Source organism: Candoia aspera, chromosome 4 (assembly GCF_035149785.1).
Source record: "Candoia aspera isolate rCanAsp1 chromosome 4, rCanAsp1.hap2, whole genome shotgun sequence".
NCBI classification, from domain to species: Eukaryota; Metazoa; Chordata; class Lepidosauria; order Squamata; family Boidae; genus Candoia; species Candoia aspera.
Window position 1 is genome coordinate 62,187,443 of NC_086156.1, and position 26,457 is coordinate 62,213,899.

Genomic DNA, 26,457 nt, shown 5'->3' on the forward strand with positions numbered 1-26,457 from the left:
TGGCACTTTAAAACCCTGTGCCTACCTCTCTCGCAAATTCACTGAAACAGAGAGACGATGGCACGTTTGGGAAAAGGAGGCTTTTGCTGTAAAAACGGCTTTAGAAACGTGGCGACACCTATTGGAAGGTACTTCCAACCCTTTTGAGGTCTGGACTGACCATAAAAACCTGGAAGCTCTAAGCACCAGCCGAAAACTCAGTCCCAAACAGCTGCGCTGGGCTGAGTTCTTCAGCCGCTTTGACTTCACTCTTAAATTTATACCAGGCAAGAAAAACTTTTTGGCTGATGCACTCTCGCGCAGACCCCAAGATGCTGGCCCAGGGCCAACGGTCCAAGGCACCGTCTGGACCGACAAACAATTAAGTCTGGCAGCGGTGACTCGCAGCCAGACCCGAGCACAATCGACTCCGCCTCCAGCCGCTCAGCCTTCCAGCGGCCCGCCTCCCTTGTCAATTCCCTCCGATTTGCAACAACAGTTGCTCTCCCACCTTAAAACAGATACTTGGTTACAAGCCAACAGACACATGTTAACTTTCACCGATGATCTTGCCTGGCGCAACGATCGTCTCTATGTACCCGACGCAATGCGAAAAACCATACTCCAGCGCTGCCACGATGACAAGCTAGCGGGGCATTTCGGCTACGTGAAAACTTTGCACCTCGTTCGCCGCCAATTTTGGTGGCCCACTTTACTCAAAGACTTAAAGGAATATGTCACTGCGTGCCCTGTATGTGCGGCGATAAAGCGCAAACCGGGCAAGCCCCAGGGTCTCCTTCAACCCGTGGCCACTCCGTCTGTCCCTTGGCAAGATATCTCCATGGATTTTATCGTGGATCTACCCCCTAGTCAACGAAAAACTGTCATTTGGGTCGTCAAAGACTTTTTCTCCAAACAAGCCCACTTTATCCCATGCGCTTCTATCCCCACCGCACAACAGCTGGCACGCCTCTTCCTCATCCACGTGTACCGCCTCCACGGTATCCCCGCCCGTTTGGTGAGTGACAGAGGCACACAATTTACGTCACAATTTTGGCGGGCATTTTTGAAACTTTTGGGTACGAAACAATCACTTTCTACTGCTTGGCATCCGGAAACGGACGGATCTACAGAGGCGGTTAATTCTACATTAGAACAATACCTCAGAGCTTTTGTTAACTACCAGCAAGACAACTGGGTCGATCTACTCCCATTTGCTGAGGTCGCTTACAACAATTCCATTCATCAAACCACTGGTCAAGTTCCCTTTAAAACAGTTTTTGGACGTCAATTTGTTCCTATTCCTGAACTTCCTCATCCTCAACCACTCCCAGCCACCCTCGCTGGCTGGGCAGACTCTCTCAAAGATTCATGGTCTAATATTCTACTCGCTCTCCACCATGCCCAAGCCACCTATAAACGCCATGCTGATGCAAAGCGTTCCCCAGAACCATCCTTTGCAGTCGGGGATAAAGTCTACTTATCAACTAAGTTTATCAAGTCCCCACAACCCTCTAAAAAACTTGGTCCTAAATTTGTCGGTCCTTTTCCAATTGTTGCTCAGCTCAACCCTGTTACGTTTAAACTTGATTTACCTCACAACCTTAAACGTTTACATCCTGTTTTCCATTGTAGCTTACTCAAACCCTGCCTGTCATCGGACCGTTGGCATCCGCAACCCACTCCTCCACCTCCCCTCATGATTGACAACCAGCAGCACTTCGAGGTGGCATCTATTCTCGATTCCAGACGCCAGCGCTCTACTCTACAATACCTCGTCCGCTGGAAACATTTCCCTCATCCTGAATGGGTTGCTGCTCCAGACGTGCATTCTCCTCGTCTCGTAGCCCAATTTCACTCTGCCTATCCTGACAAACCGGCTCCCTGATTTCTTTTCGGGGGGCAATATGTCATGTTCTCATTCTAATGTCTGGTTAACATTGTAACGTTTCACATGTCATTCTCTGTTCCGTATCCCTTCACCCGGGGTTTTTCCATTCTGTTGCCCTCCCTTGTTTTGAGGGCTTGGAATGCTTGTTTGGGTTTGCGCTCCTGTTCAAGGTTACTTTCCCAGGCGCGTCTAACGCATTCAGCACCTGGGAGGGGGAGCGTCCTGACGGGTGACGGGGCGGGACCTGCCCACAAGCAAGGCTTTTAAGTTTGTATTTGGCGCGCTTTTGCTCATTCTCAGCTTTCTCTGTATTTGCATACTATTCCTTTAATAAATCAGTTATCTTTAAGCCCGAGCTTGTGAGACTGAGTATTTGGGTTTAGGCAATCGTTACACATGTGAAATGAGTGCCACTGTTCGATAGTTTGAACATTCTTTAGTGTTTCCCTTTTTTGGTATGGGGATATAAGTTGATTTTTTCCAGTCTGATGGCCATTCTTGTGTTTTCCAAATTTGCTGGCATATAGCATGCATTACCTTGACAGCATCATCTTGCAAGATTTTGAACAGTTCAGCTGGGATGCCGTCGTCTCCTGCTGCCTTGTTATTAGCAATGCTTCTTAAGGCCCATTCAACCTCACTCTTCAGGATGTCTGGCTCTAGCTCACTGACCACACCGTCAAAGTTATCCCCGATATTGTTATCCTTCCTATACAGGTCTTCTGTATATTCTTGCCACCTTTTCTTGATCTCTTCTTCTTCTGCTAGGTCCTTGCCATCTTTGTTTTTGATCATACCCATTTTTGCCTGGAATTTACCTCCAATGTTTCTAATTTTCTGGAAGAAGTCTCTTGTCCTTCCTATTCTATTGTCTTCTTCTACTTCCGCACATTGCTTGTTTAAAAATAATTCCTTATCTCTTCTGGCTAACCTCTGGAATTTTGCATTTAATTGGGCATATCTCCCCCTATCACTGTTGGCACATTACACTGTAATTTTCAGGCAAATCTGTGTTAAATACCCTTCTGTAAAGGCAAAGAAAAAGGATTTATATCATAGCACTATGACAGAGAAATCTAAAGTAATCAAGGAACCAGTAGCTATCTCAAGTTATAATATTATCCTTGGATTCTTTTTTCAGATACTTTATGGAATTTGTCATTTAAAATATTTGGACTGACATTTGCTCCTCTTACTTAAGCATATGTAAAATCACTGGAATTCAAAGACACACTTCATACACATCAAAGGATTTGGACATAAGTACTGGAATTTCAGAATTTAAATAAATAAAAAAATAAAAAACACCAGACTTTATGGCCCACCAGAAGTCTAGAAATTCCCTCAGTTTCAAAAACTGTTTGACACTGCTTGACCTCAATCAGTTTTGAAAGCTCTTAATCTCCTTCATTCTTCTTGCTTCATCAGTATTTTAAGTGAAAACCTCCTGTTTCTATAGCCTTGAGACCTGTGTAAGTCTACAGGTAATTAAGAAAAAATGTGCTGGGTACTCAACAAGGCAGCACATCTACTACCACAGGAACTAGTCGTCTCTGTATAATGGGTGTGTTATTGATAAATAACTAGGTTAGATTGTTGTGGTGCTACAGGAAAGGGAGATCTAGGGTGATTTACAGAATACTTTTCTGACAAAATATTTTTTGTGGACAGATAGCAATGTGTTGATTGAGAGAATTAAATCTTTTCTAGACATGGAAGAAAAATCTGTTGATGGTGACACACATATTTCTGAGCAGGGAGGCTGTTTGAGAAGTGACCTTACCTCAATTAAGTCAGATATATCTATTCTTCTCCAGAGTCAAACTCTGGGGAAAAAGAAAACAGTCCTGTAATTTTGAAACAAAAGTCAACTGAGCATGGGCTCCATGTCACTAACCTCCTTAAAACACAGAACATGTTTGAACTGTTACCAAGGCTTCCTTTTAAAAATTAGCAAGAAGATAAATGAATGTATTCTGCCTCTTCAAGATAATTTGATAGTGGGAGCATAGAACAGTTGTTTTGAAACAAACAAAAATGACTCAAAAGATCCAAACATGTTTTAGTCTAGTATTGCTGAATTGCATACTATCTTGTCAGTTTAAACTTCAAGGAAGCAAGAAAGAGATAGCATTTTGAAAAATATGAAAGCAACTTGAAATATAATAAGAAAATTATATTGTAAAAAAGAGTAAAGAAAAGGAGTAGAAGAGAGAGACAGAGGGAGAGATGGAGGGAGAAACAAATTCAACGTGGGATTTGAATCAAGTATGCAGCAATTCTGTCAGGAGGACTCAGATTTCTATTAGTCATGCACAGTACACCTCTCAGAGAAAAACTCACTCAGCACTCCATGATGATGATTGTCCTCTAGTTTCTCCTGATGCACAGCCATTCAGAAGCATGTGGGTCGACCAACTCTGGTCCATTTTGTGTTAATCTGAAGCTATTCTGATGTTATTTTGAATTAATTAGATTGAATTCAACTCGCATCTGTTCACCTTAGCTCAATTCTTACATTTACCCTGATCCCAAATAAAATACATTTATTTTAAGATGCTAGCATCTGACCCTTTGAAAAACAGTAATTTTAGTAGCAACATTGTATAATTATCCAAATAGTCATTATATCATTATATGATATTGCTGAATTTATATTCAATCCTGAGTGTCACCACAACCGTAATATGTTGAGACTATCTAATGGAAACCAATGGTTCAAGAACCATTTTGAAGATTAAAGAAGGCAAAGAGCATCTTTGATGGCTACCATCATATAGTATTATAGGTTGGGAGACGAATCCATTTATTGCAACACAAGCCACTGGTTGAAGATACCTAACTGAAATCCAATGAGCAAAATATGGTAGAAACCTGTACCTTCTTAGAATACACTTCATAAATTCAATCCGAACCACATCAAAGTCCTTTTCAGCATCTAATGAAATTAAAATAGCTGATATCTAACATATCAATCACCAGGCAGATAATGTCAGACGCTTATCTATTTTTTTTTTTACAAATCCAGACTTCAATGGGTATCTTATAGACAGTATTACTTTCTGTAACCTCCTGGCTAGTATTGCAGTTAATATTTTAGCATCCACTTTGAGTAAAGATATTGGTTTCTAACTTACACATCTAGTATGGTCTTTCTCAGGCTGTAATAATACATAGTATGCCTTAAATGTATCCCAAAATCACTTCCTAAGGAAGTGGACAGGGTTCTCTTTGCTGTCAGCTTGGCCACCTGTTTACTGGACCTGGGCCCCTCTTGGATTGTAAAAGCGGCCAGGGAGGTAATCTGTGGTTGGGTCCATGCAGTGGTGTCAGCCTCTCTGAAGGAGGGGGTGGTACCTCCTGCCTTGAAAGAGGCAATATTACACCCCCTCCTCAAGACGCTGTCCTTGGACACAATGGTTTTTGACAACAGCCGACCAGACTCCAAACTTTTGGGAAAGGTTGGAGGAGGTTTTCCCCAAAAAGGTTGGACAATGTTGTTGAGAAGATGGCCAGTCTGCAGTTGATAAGAACCCTGGAAGAAACCTATTAGCTTGATCCATTTCAGTTGGGTTTCAGGCTGGGATTTAGTACTGTGACATCCTTGGTTGTGCCTGTTGATGACCTGTGGTGCAGCTGGGATGGCAGTGGTGCATTCATCCTTGTGCTTCTTGATCTCTCAGCAGCTTTTGATATCATCAACCACAGTATCCTTCTGAGCTGGCTCCATGGATTGGGAATTGGAGATACCATTTTGCACGGGTTTTCTTCCTTTTTCTGGGGCCGGTTCCATTCAGTGTTGGTTGGGGGAGATCACTTCCTAGGCCCTCCTGTGTAGGGTGCTGCAGGGTTCTCTTCTCTCTCATCTCCTTTTCAACATCTACATGAAAGTGCTGGCTGAGGTCATCTGCCATTCTGGAGCTCAGTATCATCAGTATGCTGATGATACCCAATTATATCTTTCGACTAAAGGCCAGCTAAGTGAGGCTGTCAAGGTTCTGTTCCAGTACCAGGATGCTGTGTGGGTTTGGATGGGAAGGAATCTTCAACTCAGTTCTACACAGACTGAGTGGCTGTGGGTGTTTGGGCCACTCTGTTCTGGGGATATTCCATTTTTGACCTTGGATTGGGTGACTTCCTCCTTTAAGGTTGGTACACAATCTGGGGGTCTTCCTGGACTCACAGATCCTGCCAGTCTGCTTTCAGGTGTGATTCATGGTGCTGGTTGTTACCTATTAGCCCTAAATGGCATAGGGCCTGGTTACTTGAGGGACTGCCTGTCTCCCATAGCATCTGACTGGGCAATTCAATCCTGCAGCTCTGGGTTCCTTCGATTAAACAATGTTATCTATCAGGACCCTGGAAGCGTGCTTTCTCTGTAGCAATGCCTGCTCTCTGGAATGAGGTTCCCCTTAGAACTAGATGGCCTCCAGTCTGCTGTTGCTTAGAAGAACCATGAAAACTTGGCTCTTCAACCAGGCTTTTGGTGAGGGAGAATGAGACCCCTCACTTCATTGCGCCTGCCATCTTAATCTTGATTTTTTATGCTTTATTGATTTTATTGTAATTTCTTTGATTTTTGTAAGCTACCCAGAGCTTTATTTTCATAGATAGTTCAAACATATTACAGAAACTTACAAATCACCAAGAAAATTTAACATCAAACTCATGATCGAAACACAGCTCAGTTTTCAGCTTTGAATATATTCCATGTACATCAAACCACAAATCAATGCCCAGAGTACTTATAGAAGCTGTTAAAGCTCTCAAATGTACACCCTAAGCAATATTTGCAGGAATTATCCAATTCACATAGTTGCAAAATGCAACAAAAGGAATCTCACATTTAAGCAAAATATTGAAATGTTTTATGTTTTAAACTTTTAGAACAACTGAAACTTATACTTGAATTTCTATTTGCATATAACCATAAGCTTCATCCATTTGCAAGTTCTTCATAAAAATAGAAACTGTTCAGCAAACCACATTGAACTCCCAAAATACTTCATTGAATAGAATTTCAGTACGATTAGGCATACTGTCAGCCCCACTAGATAGACCAGAGCAGGAAACAACTCCACAGGAAGACTAAGACTATTTTTATTGAGAGTAGCTATAATAACAGAATCATGCAAGTCTGGTTATGCTATACCTTCTCCCCTTATACTCATGTGAATTAGGGAGGTGTCCTGAGCTGCTTCTGCATATTTTCTTCTTGTTTTGGACCTAAGATATGTTTTTCCTCTTGTTGCTTTGGTAATAGATCTCACCTATCTCTGACAAGGTCATCTCCCTTACTCTGTACACATACATGAAGAAAAATGGCACTTTCACTTAGACTGCTTTTCTTATAGAACCTGAGCCTGGGTGAAACATAACATGGTAGTCTTCTCTTTGATTTTCTGAAGCAATAAATACTTTCTAGAACTTGGTTCTTGAAATCATAAAATGATAATATTTTTGTGATACAAAATGCTTTAATAGATCATGAAGTACACTAGGATATAACAGCATGATTGCATCTCCATTGGTTATGTTATAGCCATTAACAGTATGTTCCTCAGGAATACTTTGTTTTGAACTAAGTATATCAAAATCTGTAAAAGGCGATTTTTTTCAATGAAGTGGGAATGGTTTATGTCAGATGTTCCCAAATTTTCTCAGTTCACAGCATTTAGTATCTTGGTAATTTTTTTCATGCCCCTAGTCTAAATCTATGAGACACTTTGAGCGAGTAGTGTACAATCTGATAGTGACCCTGTGAGTTTGCTGTGGTGCCCTGGGGCACCATAGCATACACTTTGGAAACTGCTGGCTTAAGTGAAAAATGAAGCTGGAATGAAAGGGATCTTAAGCTATGAATCACGAACTAGTAGGGATTGTGAGCAATTTTATGCAAGATTAGAGTTGGTTTTTTTTAATGTGGATCAGAATTGTGCAGGTAAAGTGGGGACACTGTCAAAACTCACTCCTGCTTTGTCAGTTCAAGTGCACAATGGACTTGCATACCTAAAACAGGGAGCAAGCCCAGAGAAGACTTTAGCAGGCTTGCAGCAAAATGGGAGCAAAGCCTGGAGCAGGTTTTAACAGAGTCCCCACTTTTCCTGGGAAAAGCTTTTTTATCTCTACCCTTTCTAAATGGAAAATGTTCTATTTGATGGTAAGAAAAAAAAACTAAATATAATCAATATGCTGATAAAAGGAGCTTAAGTCAAGAACATGACATACCTTATAATAAGTGGTATATTTATTTTTTGCCCCAGTCTAACCAAATGAAACAATTAGTTTTATTCAGGGGAGAGGGTTCACACATATTTGTTTATCATTTTAGGCGGTCAGAGTATTGCAAACTTTGAGAATACCTAGGTTAATGAAAACTAAGCCATGGAAGGAAAACATTTGATAAAATATCCCATACACTATTAAGATGGTAAAATACTGACTAGAGGACACAATCATTTGATGAATTCATAATTGGCTGAAAGCCACATCCAGAGAGTAAATGGTTCCTCATCAGCTTAGAGAGTAGTATGGAGTGGCTGAGGTTTTTGTGCTGTGCCCTGCATTGTTCAATATTTTAATTAATGACTGGATGAAGAGTTGAGGGAATGATTATCAAGTTTGTTGATGTCACAAAACTGGGAGAAGCAGCTGGCACTTTAGAAGGGAAATGAATTTTAAAAACTGCTAGACAAACTTGAATAGTAGACCAAAACAACAGGGCAAAATTTAACATTCTGAGCACCACAGTTCAACAAGGACAGTGCCAAACTGGAAAAAAAAAGGAGGATAGCTACCAATAGTTAAATAATCTCAGATTTATCATTAAGAAGGCTTGCATGGCTACTTCAAAAATGTTTAGGTGTATATATATGTGTGTGTGTGTGCATGCATGCATTCATGCATGCGCACAAGCACAGCCACTTTGGTTCACCTTTTAAATAATAAATTAAATCTTAAGAAGAGAGATTAAAGGAAGACAGATTTGTTTAGTCTTGAAAAAAGCAGACTGAGTGGGGGTATGTTGTAACAACACTCTTCAAATACCTAAAATAAGGTTACACAGAAGTACAAGACACAGAATAATGAGATATAAGGAAACTAGATTCCAACTGGATATTAGGAAAAAAACTCTTAAAAGTAAGAGTAGCTCAACATCAAGTCCAAGTATCAAGAATGCTGGTGGGCTTCTAACAGAGGCTAGACAGTCATCTATCAGAGATACTGTAATATGGATTTTTGTATTGAACAAGGCATAGAACCTGTTCTAAATGGCCCCTTTCAGCTCTATGGTTCAACAACAAAAGCTAAAAAGTATCAGTGGAGGCAAAACAACTCTAAAATACATTTAGAGTTTATACATTTATAAATTCATAGCAAATTAAAAGAGAAGAAAAAGAAACTTGCACAAGGACATTATTGAAATTGTAACCTGGACTTCTGATTATTAGAGGGCTATGAACATATGAGTATACTATCTGCCCTGGAAATACTGACCTCTTCAGAAATGGCTCATTGGGAGAAGTGGATGATTTCTGAATGATTTGCTGTACCAGTTCTACCAAAATATGTATCACCTTGAAATATCTGGCTTACCTCTCTGTATCTTAATAGGAAAACACGGAGGCCAAAAAATACATAGGCATTTGGAGCAGGAGCAAAAGGGATAATTCACCACAGGTGAAATTTCTATTCCTTGAAGTATCCTTGCTTCATTTCTATTGTTTTTGTTCATCCATTCTATTACAGACATCAAGCACTGTTTCAGACCTTAAACAATTCCTTAGATTTCGACATTTTGTCAAGAAGAAGCAAGGCTCCCTGTGTACAGTCCATAATTAGGAACTTCTGAACTACATAGAAATCACTACCCCCTTCCCATTATTTCTGTATTCTTTAGAAAGATTACAGAAGGTACAAGTCTTTACCAAACTGACCTCAGAAGGGGTTTACGATCTGCTTTAGATGAAAGACAGGAATGAATACTAAAGCACCTTCAATTATTGATATGGGCAGATTAAAGACAGAGTCATGCCTTTTGGCCTCCAGGAGGCTCTAATACTCCTCTCATTGACCAGAACTTCCCTGGACAAGTTCTTGATGGTTTGTTTAGATGATGTGCTAATTTACATTGAGGATCCAGCCCTTCATGAAGATCAAGCAGAAGCACTTCTTCAAAACTTTTGTGACTACAGCTTCTACAATAAGTTAGAGAAATGCACCTGTAACTTCTTTGTATTGGACTATTTGGGTCAGAGTATTTCTTTGTAAGGAAGACAAATGTTTTCAGGTAAGACAGAATCCATTTGAATATTTCTTGGCACACCACTTTTTCTACAACATTAATAAATTTACATGGAAGAAGTTAGATTTTCTAGAATAGAACTAGGCAAAACTGCCTTGTAACAAATAAAAACATTATCTGGCATAATATTCACTACAGTGACCAGAAAGTACAAACAGTAAAGGCAACATGAGAAGTCTGATTTTAACATAAGCATCTTTAAATTCTTCCATTAATGAACAAAGTTTATTCCTTCTTATCACTTATTACGGGCTCCCACCTGTAGGGCTGGCTACAGGGTATAAGTATATAAGTATTATTAACCATTTATTAAAGATATTCTTCCCACTGCCCTTGTACTAACAGGGTATTCTCAATAATAAAAAGTAAAGGTAAAGGTTCCCGTTTAGTTGTGTCTGTCACTAGGGGGCGGTGCTCATCTCCGTTTCATGGTCAAAGAGCCAGCTTTGTACAAAGACACTTCCGTGGTCAGGTGGCCAGCAGGACAGTCATGGAATGCTGTTACCTTCCCGCCGAAGCAGTACCTATTTATCTACTCGCATTTGCATGCTTTCGACTTGTTAGGTTGGCAAGAGCTGGAGTGAGTGTGGAAGCTCACTCTGTCACGCAGTGCTCGGGTCTCGAACCGCCGAACTTGCAACCTTCCGGTTGACAAGCCTGGCATCTTAACCACTGAGCCACCACACCCCCATTCTCAATAATGAATGTTAGTTATTCTTTAAGGCTACCAGATCTGGGCTGCATAAATCTAGATGTCAACTAGATGATAGCAAAGAGGGACAGAAAAATGCAAGAATGTTAGTTATACTTTAGGAATTGTAGGGCTACCAGATCTAGGTTGCATTTTTCTGTCCCTCTTTGCTATCATCTAGCTGACATCTAGATTTATGCAGCCCAGATCTGGTAGCCTTAAGGAAATGAGAACAGAGTTTGTTCATATTTCAGTCAAAAATGAAAGATTCAAGCTGCCTGCAGGAAGGAAAAATTAGCAAAGATGCTCTGTGATTTTATTTCAGACAGCCTTGCCAAAATTTCTCCTTTTCCTATATTTATAGTTTCCATTTCAAATATTCTTATCTAGAAAATGAAAACTAAAAATAAGAGAAACAAACTTGATTCCAAAATCTCTGTACACAAAGAACCAAATCAGCAAGTTTGCTACAATACTACGGTATAAAGGAGGGTTTGACACAGTTATGGTCTATATCCTGCCCCCTGGCAAAACCATTTTGTAAACTTTTAATGTAAAAGATCTAAACTAAAAAGAATACAGGTGTTAATTATAGATGTAAGTAATTTTTTATTTACATTTTTGAAAGCTGCATTTTAATCTATTGTCCTAAAATATACCTGCTTCTAGCCTGATATTTTATGGCGATAAATAGAAATACAGCTAGCTTGCTTGCTTTGTTAAAACTCTAAAGCAAGACCACACAAGCACACATACAGAGGATATTAAGAGAAAAAACAAAAACAATTCAAAGTCACTTTCATTGAAACTGATTCGTTATTCACCTTAATTCAATATACTGCTCTTTTTTCTCTGCTTTTTTCAACCTGACCTTTTTAGCTAGGTATTGTCTGTCAACTCAGTGCATGCAAGCCAGTGACAAGCAAGATTAGATGTCAGAAATAAAAGATGTCAGCAGAGGATACTAGTTAGCTAACAGTGGTTTCAATTAAAAATAAAGGATGGTTTTTAAATTTAAAAATGGTAATATTACTTTCAAGGTATAGAAACAATTTTCAAAAAAGTTTTACACCTTTAGAATCTTTTGAAAATTTAGAATAGTGCATTGTTTGAGTGCTGATAGTGATCCTTTAAAATTAATAATTGATTTATTGTTTACCAAAGGCAATTCTGAATTTTAAAAACCTCTTTAAACAAGCACACTGATACAAAAAGTCCATTGCACTATCCAACTTGCCCCTTTTCTCACACTAGTTGACTGGAACTAATTTTTGATAATTCTTTCCTCCAGCAAATGTGTCTGTGTGTGGAATACAGTAGTTACTTTCTGTAATCTGGACTCTATGGCCCTGTTAATGCATCCCAAAATGGATTAGCATTTTTAGCAGCTGGCTCAGATTCTACCCCACTCTGCCATCCCCATTCCAGTCGTATATATTTCTTGTAGCAAGGTGGCTCTCACCTACATCTCTCAAATCCATTTGTTCTCTATCTAAGAACTGGTAAATATTTGTATTTTTTAAACTTCGAACAACTTGCCTTCTATTTTAAAGCATCCTATTTAGTTCCAAGAATGACTTGGTTTAACGTAATGAAGAAGAAAAAGGATGACTGTCATCTGAGAAATGCACATAAGGTTGTTTTAGGCACACAGAACTCTCCAATTCCAGTATGTATATCCGAGCTTTTAATATTATTTAGTTACCTTTTGTGCAGCAAGATGGAGACCTGTCCTCTGACTATGATCAGCTTTATCAACATCTGTTCCTGTCTTCAATAAAGCCTCAGCACAGTCTAGCCTATCAGCCAAGATGCAATACATGAGAGGAGTTCTTCCAAACTGGTCCTCTTTATCTTTCAGATCAGGATTACCTATAACAGTAAGAACATGAAAGGTATTGTTAGGTTTTATACAGACCTGCATGTACAGTATGCACATACCTTATGAGGAAAATAAATATAACTGAATGACAGATTTTAGCAGGGAATGCCATCCTGCTAACTCAACATCAGTAGGCATGGATATTAATAAGGGGAATGGCTCCACTAAGGAGACACATTACAAACATAAAGCTGGAATCCCTGGCAATGATTTACTTAATGTTACTAAAGGAAGCCAACAGAAACAACCCTTTAAATTCCATAGGCACATATGTATCAATTAATCAAATTTTACCAACAAGGAAATATGATAAAATCCAGATTCTGAAATTGCTCTTGTGGAATAGCTACCTAGAGAAGGAAGAAGAGCCAAGAAGAAATTAATATAAATGGTAATGAAGTGTACCCTATGCATGCCCACTCAGCCAATAAAGGTAGGCCTTAGGCAGGACTGACATGCTTTGAATATAGGAACAATTAGGTTACCTGATCTGCCTCCTTATGCCATTCTGAACAGAACAGGAAAAGAGAGATTTTGCTTATTTGCTTTTGATATCTATCTTCCAACTGAACATCAGCTCTACTTGGGAACAATTAGACTTGTACAAAACTGATACTATGAGAAGTTTTCCCCAGGCCTGTCATGAGTACTGATGGCGAGCAGGAGGGGGCCCCTATCCAGGGGGGAAAACACATGCGTAATACTGAGGAATTAAGCAGCCATTCAAAGAGACACCGATCAGACCCGCCCTAACTTTCGGGGTTTATCTGTCTGGGTTTTTCCCACGCTTTTTCAGTTTGTTAGGATTCTGTTTAATGTAGCAGTAATAAACACTAGAGACCTACTCCTTGTCTCAGCGTGATTTCTGACTGTTAGGACATCAATCCTAACAAACTCCTACTCCCATTGAAAGAGGGAGGAACAAGAAAATAAAGGAGAGACATTTGGAAAATGTCTTCGGAAAACCAGGAAATTTGGCAAGCCATCCAACAATTGGCAGCAGCCCTGCAACAACACTAACAACAAGTAGATCTCCAGATCAACACATTACAAGCTGCCATGCTACAGCAGTTATAACAACCAGCTCCGATTAACCCACAGCCGGTGCCAGCAGCAGCAGCAGCAGCAGCTCCGCCAGTAGTCTTGAGATCCCAGGGCAGTCTACCAGAGAAGTTTGGAGGAGAAGCAGGACAGTTGAGAACCTTTCTCACACAGTGCACAATGTTTTTTGACAGCAGACCGGCAGAGTTTCCCACAGACAGAACCAGAGTCACCTTCATTTTAAGTCTGCTAAAGGGACCAGCAGCCAAATGGGCTATTCCCATGGTGGAGAACAACGACCCGATTCTCAACGACTACCAGAACTTTTTGGCAAGTTTCCGAGCACACTTTGATGACCCGATCAGAGAGGTCACTGCCAGCCGGGAAATTCGGAAGCTCAATCAAGGCAACAAGAGAGTGGGAATCTACATTGCTGATTTCAAGCTGTTTGCAGGAGATCTGGACTGGAATGAGAGTGCCTTGAAAGACCAATTCAAACAGGGGCTGGATAAAGAAATTAAGAATGAATTAGTGCGCCAGGGAACACCAGCTACCCTAGAAGCCTTATATCAGTTGTCTGTGGTCATAGACACCAGGCTAGAAGAGCTCAGACAGATGCAGCTGGGGAGAGGCAGGGGCCTCAGGACGCTTCCAGGATTTCCAGCCCTCCCCACAGCACTTCCTTACTCAGGACCAGAGGAGCCGATGCAGATCGGGGCAAGCAGGAGGCTTACTTCCAAGGCTGAGAGACAGAGAAGGAGAGAGAGAGCCCTCTGTTTCTACTGCGGAGTCCAGGGGCACATGGTAAGAGCTTGGCCAGCGAGAAGCCAAGCAAATTCCGTAAGAGCCCCAGGGCAAGCAGCTGAAACAAGAGCCACCTCCGCCTCTACTTCCAACCAGGGAAACTCCGTCAGTCTCCCTCCACAGAGCTCAGCAGGGAGACCATCAATCAATTAAGAAGGGCTCATTCTGAGGATTCCAGGCACTCCTTTTACTACTTACCAGTAATAATGCACATAAACCCAGAGCACCAGGTCAAGCTAGAGGCCCTCGTGGATTCCGGAGCTTCAACCATTTTTATTGATCTACAGACCGTACAAGACTTCAACATCCCGACCATAGAATTGCCACATCCCATAGAAGTGGAGACCATTGACGGCCAGCCCCTCAATGCAGGGCCGATTAGAAGGTTCACAGAACTGGTGCAACTAACAACGGGAGACCACACTGAGTGGATCCAACTTTATGTTACTGCATCACTTAATGTGCCTGTAGTCCTAGGCACACCTTGGCTGAAGATCCACAACCCACTGCTGAACTGGACTATGGGGGCAATCTCCTTCCCAGTTAAGGAATGCCAGCACCACAAGATTCAAGCCACTCTCCTCTCTTCAGCAACCAACGCAGTCACGGAAGCAGGGGGGGTCCAGTTGCCAGCCAAGTATGCAGATTTCGCAGACGTTTTCAGTGAACAAGAGGCCACAGCATTACCCCCCCCCCCATAGGGGCTGTGATTGCACCATTGAGTTGATACCAGGAGCCAAGATTCCAGCAAGGAAACAATATCCCATGTCTCCCAAAGAACTAGCCACCTTAAAGGATTACTTGGATTCTAATCTCCAAAAGGGTTTCATCCGACCATCTACTTCCCCAGCGTCTGCTCCTACCTTCTTCGTACCAAAGAAGCCTGACCCGCTGGCACTGGCAAACCAGGAGGCACCCATGAGAGTGATCCATGATTTCAGTTTTTTAAATAAACTCACAAAAAAAGAAACTTATCCACTGCCCCTAATATCTGATCTGCTGGACTGCTTCCAGAAAGCACGCATTTTTACCAGGTTGGACCTCAGGAATGCGTACAATCTGATCCGGATGAAAGAGGGGCACAAATATCTGACTGCTTTCGACACCAGGTTTGGTAAATTTGAGTACCTTGTTTTGCCCTTTGGCTTGTCTAATGCAGGAGCCATATTTTCCCGATTTATGAATCAAATTTTCTCTGATTTACTGGGTAAGTATCTGGTCATTTATCTAGATGACATATTAATTTTCTCTGAGGATGCTACAACTCATGTAACCCATGTACGTAATGTCTTACAAAGACTGAGAGAGAACAAGCTGTTCGCCAAGCTAGAGAAGTGTGCCTTCGATTTAACTGAATTACATTTCCTGGGCTATAAGGTATCAACAGAAGGCATATCCATGGATCCTTCTAAGGTCCAGGCAATTCTCTCTTGGCAACCCCCAAAATGTTAAAGAGGTATAAAGATTTCTAGGATTTTGCAATTTCTACAGGCGGTTCATAAAAAACTTTAGTGACAGGGCTAGACCCCTCACACAGCTTTTGAAGAAAGGATCAAAATTCATTTGGGGGGAGAGGGAGCAAGCAGCCTTCCAAGAATTCAAGCAACTCTTTGCATCCCAGCCGCTGTTAAAACACCCTGATCCCACGAAGCAATTCATAATGCATTCAGATGCTTCTGATATTGCCATTGGGGTGGTGTTATTGCAATATACAAACAAAACCGAGAATACATTGCTTCCTTGTGCCTTTTTTTCATGCATACTCTCACCAGCAGAGAGAAACTATGATGTTTTTAACAAGGAGTTGCTAGCAATTAAAGCAGCATTCCAAGAGTGGAGGCACTGGCTAGAAGGTGCAGCCTTTCCTGTGAAAGTTTGCACCGATCACAAGAATTTACAGCTTCTACAAAACGCCAGATCCCTCACCCCACGCCAAATCAGATGGAGCCAGTTTTTCTCCCGTTTCAATTTTGTCATTTCTTATGTTCCCGGGGCGCAAAACTGCTTGGCAGATGCCCTCTCTTGATCCATTCAGGCAACCCCCGCCACTCACCAGGAGGTACAGGCTACTATATTACAACCTCACAACTTTGATCAGTCTATGAGGGGGAACCAAACAGAGATTTTAACAGCAGGCAGACAAGCAGAGGACCTATTTACAAGAGTCAGAGCTCAGCAGCAACAAGACCCGTATGCCAGGGCCAGGATGGATGACCTCCAGAGGGGCCCGCAAGACACTGCCTCACCATTCAATGTGGAGGCAGGAATCCTCTGGCATAGCGGGCGATTATACATTCCCCCCTCATCGAGGGAAGAAGTACTGAGACTTTGCCATGACCATCAAACGGCTGGCCACCGAGGTGTTTTCAAAACTCTCCATAGAGCTCTGAGAGACTACTGGTGGCCTAAGATGACTGCAGACATAAAGGGCTACGTGGCTTCTTGTCATACCTGTAGATGAGCCAAGCCTCTCCCAGGGAAGCCCACAGGACTCTTGCAACCCCTACCCACCTCCAGTCAGCCTTGGGATACAATCTCCATGGATTTCATCACTGATTTACCCCCGGTCCAGGGGCTGACTTCCATACTAGTGGTGGTGGACCTTTTCACTAAAATGGCGCATTTTATTCCGTGCAAGGGCCTCCCATCTGCGCAAGCCACAGCGCAGTTGTTCATGGACCATGTTTTTAGGTATAGAGGCATGGTAAATCACTTGGTGAGTGACAGAGGCCCTCAGTTCACTTGCAGGTTCTGGAGGGTGCTTTTCCAGTCTTTAGGGGTCCAGATCCACCTATCATCATTGCATCATCCGGCTAGTAACAGGCAAGCTGAGAAAATTAACCAATGGTTACAGCAGTATCTCAGGTGTTACACCACTTATCAGCAAGACAATTGGCCAGCCCTACTCCCCATAGCAGAATTTACATATAATAATTCTGTACAGTCCTCTACCAAGATGTCTCCTTTCCAAGCACTCTATAGGGTTAATGCTTGGGTGTTGCCCACCTCTTCCCAGCAGGGAGCTGTTCCAGCCGCGGCTGATTTTCTTAAAGAGCAACAAGCTGCACAGGAGTTGTTAAAGGAGCAACTGAACAGGGCAAAGAGTGCTTACAAGACAGCTGTAGATGCTCACAGACAAGAGGGGCCAGCGATTGTGGTAGGAGACAAAGTGTGGCTCTCTACCAAGTTTTTGACCTCTACCAGACCCTCCAAGAAGTTGGACTCTAAGTTTGTGGGCCCTTTCACTGTGGTACAGCGGATAAACCCAGTGGCTTATCGCTTAAAGCTGCCAGCATCCATGAAAATCCATCCAGTCTTTCACAGAGCCTTGCTAGTCAAGGACTCTCCCTCAAGTGGCTTATGATCGCAACTGCCCCCACCACCTTCAGTAATTGTGGAGGGGGAGGAGGAATACGAAGTCAAGGAAATTCTGGACTCTAGGAGGAGGGGAAGGGGCATCCAATATTTCATACACTGGAAAGGGTACCCTGAGGAAGAGCGCACGTGGGAGAATGCCAGAGATGTGCATGCACCAACGCTGGTTCATCGATTCCATCAGCTTTTCCCTCACAAACCCAAGCCTCGCACTCTACCAGAGATTCCTCACTTGGCTGAGCAAGCAGAAGAATCCCAAGCAGAGGAGTTCGTAAGTTTTCAGTTTCCACCCCCACCCCCACCCCGAAGCCTTGACACCAGTAACAGAGGGGGGGGGGAACCGCAGCCCTCCACCTCAGGCTTGCATTTCCCAGGGGAGAGGGGGGACGACTCTTCTAATTATCTAGCTATTTTCCAGCAGCAGCCACCTGGGCCAGAAGCGTTATCAGAATTGGAGAGCAGCAGTGATTCGTCCTCGGAGTTTTCCTTTGAAGACTTTCCATCGTTGCCCAGTTCCCATGGGAGCTTAGAAGGAGACATGGACTCTTATCAAACCTCTGGAAGGGAGGGGGCTGAAATGGAATGTGAATCTGGAGGGGAGGGTGATGTCATGAGTACTGATGGCGAGCAGGAGGGGGCCTCTGTCCAGGGGGGAAAAAGCATGCTTAGTACTGAGGAATTAAGCAGCCATTCAAAGAGACACAGATCAGACCCGCCCTAACTTTCGGGGTTTATCTGTCTGGGTTTTTCCCACACTTCTTCAGTTTGCTAGGATTCTGTTTAATGTAGCAGTAATAAACACTAGAGACCTACTCCTCATCTCAGCGTGATTTCTGACTGTTAGGACAAGGCCATTATAAATTTGCTTGGTGACTTTAAGGCACAGTGTAGGTCTGATTATTAAGCTTTGGTAGCATCCAGCCATGGAAATGGAGTGGTTGAAAGGATATATATCCTGTTCCTCTGCTTCACTCAGAGGACTGTGGTATACATCAGTTAGGAGCCTACCTCATACATATAGTTGGAATGCTTGGCATTAGAAATCTGTATGGCAGTTTGCCCTTGGTATTTCTAGAGGATATACCTACTGTATGTCTCCACAAATAGCTGAGATGTTGTAGACTATACAATGTTATCAGAATTTGTTTTTTTAATTATTGGGAATCAAATGGCCAATGATTGCTTGCCATTAGATAGTTAATTAAAATCAACTTAAAATGGTGAGTCCAGTCTTTGGTAGTCTTTTTACTTCTATCAACAATACAAGGGAAATGCCATGGAAAAAAGTCATTGTAATGCCCACATTTAAGAAAGGATCCCAAAATATCACCCCATCAATTTGTTTTCAGTGGTAGGAAAGCTTTAAGCTTTGGCTGAAGAGGTTAGAGCCATGGCTGACAGAATCTGGGGGACTGTATAGGCTGGGTTCAGAGCAGGTTGCTCTGTACTGAATCACTGTTATGGTCTCACACCAGCTCACTGAGAAATATTCCTGGGGACCAAAACATGCTGTTTGTTGCTTTTATTGACTTAAAAACAGTTTTTTATTCTATTTCTAGAAGCACGCTATGGGAAAAGCTGAGGACATCCTCAGTTGACAAAGACTGCTTTTTCTCATCAGAGATAGTTTCAAAAGGTAGTTTAGCTTAATTCAATCCCCTCTACTTATGTAGTGAGACAAGGATGTATTTTGGCTCCAATCTTGATCATTTTTTTATATGAATGACTTGGCAGCCTCACTGGAATCTGAAATCTTCTTGCTACTAAGCTGGCTGAGATATGAGTGTCTCTTGTATTATATACTGATGATTTTACAACAATAATTGAAAGCCTTTTTGGAATTTTGCAGTTCAGGTAATCCTTGACTTCCAACCATTCTTTCAGCGACCGTTCAAAGTTACAATGGTGCTGAAAAAATGGACTTACGATTGGTCCCTGAAGGTACGGCCGTTTCTGCGCCCCCGTGGTCACGTGATCAAAATTCGGGCACTTGGCAGCTTGCCTGCCCTTACAACTGCAGGGGCATTTCAACACCCCACCCAACTATCTCACTGCCCATCTCTGCCCTTTTGGCTGCCCTGCCCCCTGCCTTACGGGGTGGCAACCAGCCCCAGAACTGCATGGTTCTGGGGCTGCTTGCCACACCTGGAAAGCTGCAGCCACCTCTGGAAGCCTCAGCTGCCCCAGCAAGCATTCGTTCACCCAGCTGCCTTCTCTCCCAGTTCCCCATGCCGACCGTTTGCCTTTTGCGCCCAGCTGCTGCAGACAAAGCAGAAGCGCCTCGCTGCCTTTGCTGTTTCCTTTTCAGACTCAGCTTCTCCAGCAAACATTTCCTACACATGGGTCCCTGACCTTCAGAAAGCTGCACGTAATCTTGGTTTCAAAAAAACCAAGATTATGGCAACCAGCATGATTGATAACTGGCAAATAGAGGGAGAAAATGTAGAAGCAGTGAAAGACTTTGTATTTCTAGGTGCGAAGATTACTGCAGATGCTGACTGCAGTCAGGAAATCAGAAGACGCTTAATCCTTGGGAGAAGAGCAATGACAAATCTCAATAAAATAGTTAAGAGCAGAGACATCACACTGACAACAAAGGCCCGCATAGTTAAAGCAATGGTGTTCCCCGTAGTAACATATGGCTGCGAGAGCTGGACCATAAGGAAGGCTGAGAGAAGGAAGATAGATGCTTTGGAACTGTGGTGTTGGAGGAAAATTCTGAGAGTGCCTTGGACTGCAAGAAGATCAAACCAGTCCATCCTCCAGGAAATAAAGCCAGACTGCTCACTTGAGGAACGATATTAAAGGCAAAACTGAAATACTTTGGCCACATAATGAGAAGACAGGACACCCTGGAGAAGATGCTGATGCTAGGGAGAGTGGAAGGCAAAAGGAAGAGGGGCTGACCAAGGGCAAGGTGGATGGATGATATTCTAGAGGTGACGGATTCGTCCCTGGGGGAGCTGGGGGTGTTGACGACCGACAGGAAGCTCTGGCGTGGGCTGGTCCATGAAGTCATGAAGAGTCAGAAGCGACTGAACAAATACACAACAACAAAGTAGGTAAAGTATAACACATATGTTATCTATCTATCTATCTATCTCACATATGTACTAGTAGGATGAATCCAGATACTTCACTAAAAAATGCCCCAAAAAGAAGACTCCGTTCTCCAGCATGGGAAATTGTGCTTGAGGAAAGGAAAGCCTGCACAAGGCCTCCCTGTTCCTGCTTTAACCTGCAGGCCCAGGTGAGCAGCAGATTCCCATAGAGATAATGGCAGATTCCTTTATTTATAGCTTTATTAACCATGACTGCAAAAAACTAATTTCTCAACAAGGGCTCCCAACTGTTAGTGAAAGCTTTAGATGGAAGACTTGCTGTCAGGACCATTACACACAGCATTTTTCTATGCACAAAATTTCAAGGACCTGATGGCTTTCATATTGAATCTCCCAATTCAACTAACTTGCTTATGGGAGAAAATAAGGACACTGAAGCAATATGAAAAGTTTGAATTGAAATGATTAGAAAATCATCCAGAAGCCAGGTTCATATCCCTTACATGGTCTGCCTTTCCACATAAGCCTATCTGCCCCCAGGAATCATGCCACAATAACACAGCTGCGGGTTGCTTAGAATACTTTAAAATACTGTATTGGTTGCACTTTGATATTTGGTGACCACAGATCATAGCTAACTAACTGGAAATTATATTGCCGGCTGCCCAACATGCTACTGGACCAAGAACACCTACACAAAACCCATTGGACTTCTCATGCCTTTATCCATCTCTTAAAATACAACAAATGATTTCCATTTCCTCTATCCCATCCATTATCTATAAACAAATACCTAAAGCATTGTCATTTTAGTTCTGGTGTCAGCAAAAGTCCATTAGGAGTTACCAGAAATAAGAATGTTTCTATGTTAACCTTGATCAAAGAAATCAACTTTGTATTCCTTCCTTTTAATTCTAACAATCTTAATATTTAGTCCATTCAAATAATGTTGTAAACTTGATTTCTTTTCATTTTTTCTTTGTCCCTTCTCATGAGATTCTTTAACACTTTAACAAGCCTCTTTTGTAAATCCAATATAGGAAAATTATCCAGGTCACTCTCTTGGTTTATTGTTTATATATCCCTTTTACTTATTAAAACATGAGCAGGTTTCTTTTGTATGTCCAGTGTAACATCTTTTTCCATGTCGTTCTTGTAGCCTGTCATCTGTAAATCCACTTTCAACTCAGTCATGATCTTCTCAGGTAAAACATATTCCTCTTCCATAACATCTTTTAGATACAATCTCTCCATAGAGGCAGATGTCTCTGTTGACACCATTAACTTCTGAGTCCATTTTTCAAAAATATCCTTCAATATGTCCAATGTTAGAATATTTTACTCCATCCTATAATTGTAAGTTAAGTTTATGTGTTCTTCTCCTTTAATTGTAATCTTTAGTTCCTTCTAGCATCCAATTTTTAAAATCTTATCTATGCTTTTTTTTAAAAAGACAAACAAAACAAAAGCATTTTCCCAAGGGAAGGATTCTTTATAATTAATTCCAAAATTGGCTTCCAGTGGAAATGGCAGACTGAATAGCTGTGCCTGCTGGTTCAGAGGGTAGAGCTGACAACGTGGTAACTTTTTTGGGGCTCAGGCAGGTTTTCCTGAAGCCCAGAAATGTTCTCCAGATCAAGGAAAATACCTGGAATCACCCCATTTGTCCTCTGGATGGCTGCTTGCAGCTAGAAGATCGCAAACAGTGTTTCGTGTTCCACTGGTAAGAGCCAGCTGGGAGGCAGAGACTTCATCACTTTCCAAGCCGTGTTGTAGCCTTAAAGGGACACTAAGACTGGACACCCCATTTCTAAATCACCAATTTGTATTTTTTTTTAAGTACATGTACCACAAAAGAGGCTTTCTATAGTGCGGAGAACCTGGTTCTCTTGGTGCTTAATGTTATTTTTGGGGTTACTTTTTAAAAAAAAATTCTTTTAACTTTTGGATTTCATTTTCCTTTCAAAGGAAATTCCAAAGATTGAGAGTAAACAATTGTCTTCCTGTTATTATTTTTGTATTAAATTTAAAGATATTAGCATTTTCCTACATGTTGAATCGGCTGATTTGAACCTTCAGCTTTCTGTTTTCACTTTCCCCCGAGAACTGTCTGCTATCTCACTCTCACTTTATCTAAACACACTTTGGAACTCTTCCATATCTTTGACTTTTGCTGGTTAAGCTCCTTGGGGGCGCCATAATATAATCCGTGAGACATGGAGGATTTCAAACAGATTCTTTCTGACTTTCACCAGGATTTTAAACAGATTTCTTCTGACTTCTATCACGCTTTTATGCAAGATATCCAGGACATTGTGGAAAATATGAGGTCTAAAATGTGCCATCAGGTTGGGGATGTGGTGGATGAAATTGAGGAATTTAAGAGCGATGGAAAGGTTTATCGAGATGCTGGATGAAGATTGGATAATGGAGCTGGAGAAATCTAAGGGAGAGAGTGATCTGCCACCCATAAGTAAAATCAATCTCCTGGAATGCCATGAAAACAACCTGGAATCTTTGAGGGGGGCAGTTGGGCTGTTTGATTCTTTCAAGAGAAAAGCTCTGTGCACGTTGTAGGGATACGTAACTGCTCTGGTTTATTTTGAAGTGGGATAAGGGTTGAAGAATGTTCATCTGGTTTGCTTTAAGGATTTGATTGATGCCTTTAAAGATTTGGATTTACTGTTTTGAATTGGCTTTGGTTTTTGGTTTTATTAAGATTAAAAAATTTTAAACTGTTGTATTAGGGTTAAAGAATGTTTATCTAGTTTGCTTTAAGGGTTTGCTTGATGTTATTTGCTTTTAAAGATATGGCATTACTGTTTTGAATCATCTTTTCTTTGTTTTGGGGGTTTATTAAGATTGGGATTATTAAAATTGTTGTATTATTAAGTATAATAGCAGACAACTTATGTCCTTTTTAATTTGATTCTTATTATAGTAGACAGAAATGTATGGAATAGTGGCAGGGAGGGAATAATTAAATATGTTTTATCTTTTGGAGGGGAGAAAGATGTTTAGGAGGTTTATATGAACTTCTTTTTTCTTTACTTTAATATAAGAGGGAGGAGTAACTGTATTTAATGGTTTTTATTATGTGCTAAAATGGAATGACTTATAGAAATAATGTAGTGTTTTGGATTAATATGGAGTAAGAGATTGATTATGGATATTTTTGTATATCCTTGCTGTTAAAAGTTGGAAGCCACATCTTTTTGCAAATTTGAAAAATTTTTCTCTTGTGTTTCCACACTTTTTTATTTTTTTCTTTCTTTGTAGTTTTTTGGTTTTTTGTAGTTTTTATTCTTCTCTTGAAACCTAATAAAATTTACTATACAATTAATTCCAAAATCTTATTTCAGATTTATCTCGACCCTTAGTCTGTTTGTAACTTTGGAGGGAGATGGGCAGTAATAGAAATTTGAATAATAAATAAATACACTTTCTAAATTTAAAGTTTTAATCACCCTTTTGCTGTTTATTTCCACCCAATTTTTTTTTAAAGTTCTTAAACTTGTAGTTAAAACTTTATTTTGCTAAGGATTGAAGGGAAACTCACCCGATGCTGTCAAACTTGTTGATACAAAGGTTTCTAATAGCTGAAAAGCAGTTAACAAGCAATTTCCAAAAGTGATTAGAAAAGGAAGTATGTGAACTTAGTGTCCTTTCAAATGTGCCAACCACAGTTTGAGCAAGATGGCCATTCCCTCAACTCCCAGAGCTCTAAACCCATCTGAGACTGCTTTCTTGCAGGCTCCTCATGAGCAGCAGCTGTCTGGAGCACTTGTGGGTATTCTCGAGTCCCCTCCTTGTCCGGAGAGGTTCAAAGAGCTGGTATACTTGGCGGCTCTTCATTCTTCGCTGCGGTTGTCAGCTCCACTTTTCACAGAGCTGTCTTCAGTCCACCATTTCTTCTTCCGGAGAATATTTTAAAAAGCTTTTAACAGAAAGAGCAGATTTGAAGTGAAACTAACTATGTAGGTGATAGGATCCCCTCTGTTCAGTGGCAGGAAGCTTAACCCCATCATTTACATATTTCTAAAAGAAGAGCCTTGAGACCATAATATAAAAGGGGACCTTTAGCAGCCCTCCTCCACAAGAAATTAAATGTCATGCGCTGCCTGCCTCTGAATAATACTCAGACACTGGTTCGTGGATCAGGCTCTGGTTTATTCACAGCGCAGTTACAGCGTCGGAAGAAAAAAGCTGAGAGTGACAGGAGCGCGCCGGTGCGGGGTTTAAATACCCCGCGCTGGTCAGCGCCCCCTCACTCGCGGTCACGTCACCCCCCTTTGTCCAATACGTTGCCCTGCCGGTGGGTGAGGGGTTGTGAGGCCCCGCTGGCGTTCCGGGATCGCCCATCATCGGGTTTTCTATTCATCCGGTGATTGCTGTCAGCTGGGCGATCTCCGTTGTATTGGCGCTGATGGCTTGGGTGTGCTCCGTGATCCGTTTAGTTATTGTTTGTTGGCCGTTAGTCGTTGTGAGTTGATGGCTACTTATCTTGAGCCCCTTCACCTATTTCCTTGCTATTGTCATGTGTGCCATTGCGCTGATGACTTCAGCTCAACGGCACTCATGACATACTGCCCCCTGTCCGAATAGTGCTCCCCCCCGGTTTTCTGGTTTTTGTTTTTTTGTTTTTCGGTGGAGCTGTCAAACGGCACGTTTTTTTTTTTTTTTTCCGAAATTCCCGCCGGAGTAGTTGTCGCCCCTCCCTTTGCTCCTCCCTCTACCACGTGCCTTCCCAGGGTGTGTCCATGGTGCGCATGCCCGGGTCCCGTCCTGGCGTGCGCATGCTCCAGCCACACCCTGTTTGTTTGGCTCAGTTCGGCGAGGAGAGAGGCGTGGCTGGTCGGGTGCTTATCAGCTCCAGGTAGGGCCCTTCTTTTTTTCCATTTAAAGTGCGTCGCCTTTGTTGTATCTCCTGGGCGTTGCCCCCAGGTTGCCCTGTTGACTTGCTTGCCACTCCCCCGCGGCCGGGGGGCGGGGGGAGGGTGCTGGCGAACGCTTGTCACCACCTCGTGGGCCCGGGGCGGGGGGAGTGAGTCCCGGGGGGGGAGGTCCACCCAAGTCGCGGGCTTGGGGGGGCCCTTTCCCTTGGGGCACGGGAGGCGGGGGGGGCTGCGGGGGGGGGGTTGGCTTGCTGACCTTGGTTGTGGCTTGTCGGGGTATGCCCGGTGAAATGCTCTGGTTAGGTCAGGCGCGTTAACGTTGTGCGCCGCCACCCATTCTGGGTGGGGGAAGTGTTTCCACCTGACCAGATAGTGTAGAGTTCCTCGTTGCTTGCGGGAGTCGAGAATGTCCCTTATCTCGAAGTGGTGTTGCCCGTCGATCATCACCGGTGAGGGCTGTGGCGTGCTTGGGTGCCATCGGGAGGTGGTTGCCGGTTTCAGGAGGCTGGTGTGGAACACCGGGTGGAGTCTC

The 26,457-nt window shown here is 42.3% G+C and overlaps 1 protein-coding gene across 5 annotated transcripts in view; it reads right to left on the bottom strand.

The window, feature by feature from the left end:
- Positions 1-26,457, bottom strand: part of INVS (inversin) — a 126,339-nt gene that overhangs the window by 84,739 nt on the left and 15,143 nt on the right. For all 5 annotated transcript variants that reach the window (XM_063304250.1, XM_063304247.1, XM_063304248.1 and 2 more), the window contains one exon: positions 12,572-12,738. In XM_063304250.1, the coding sequence (XP_063160320.1) occupies positions 12,572-12,738 (167 nt within the window). The remainder of the gene's footprint in view (positions 1-12,571; positions 12,739-26,457) is intronic.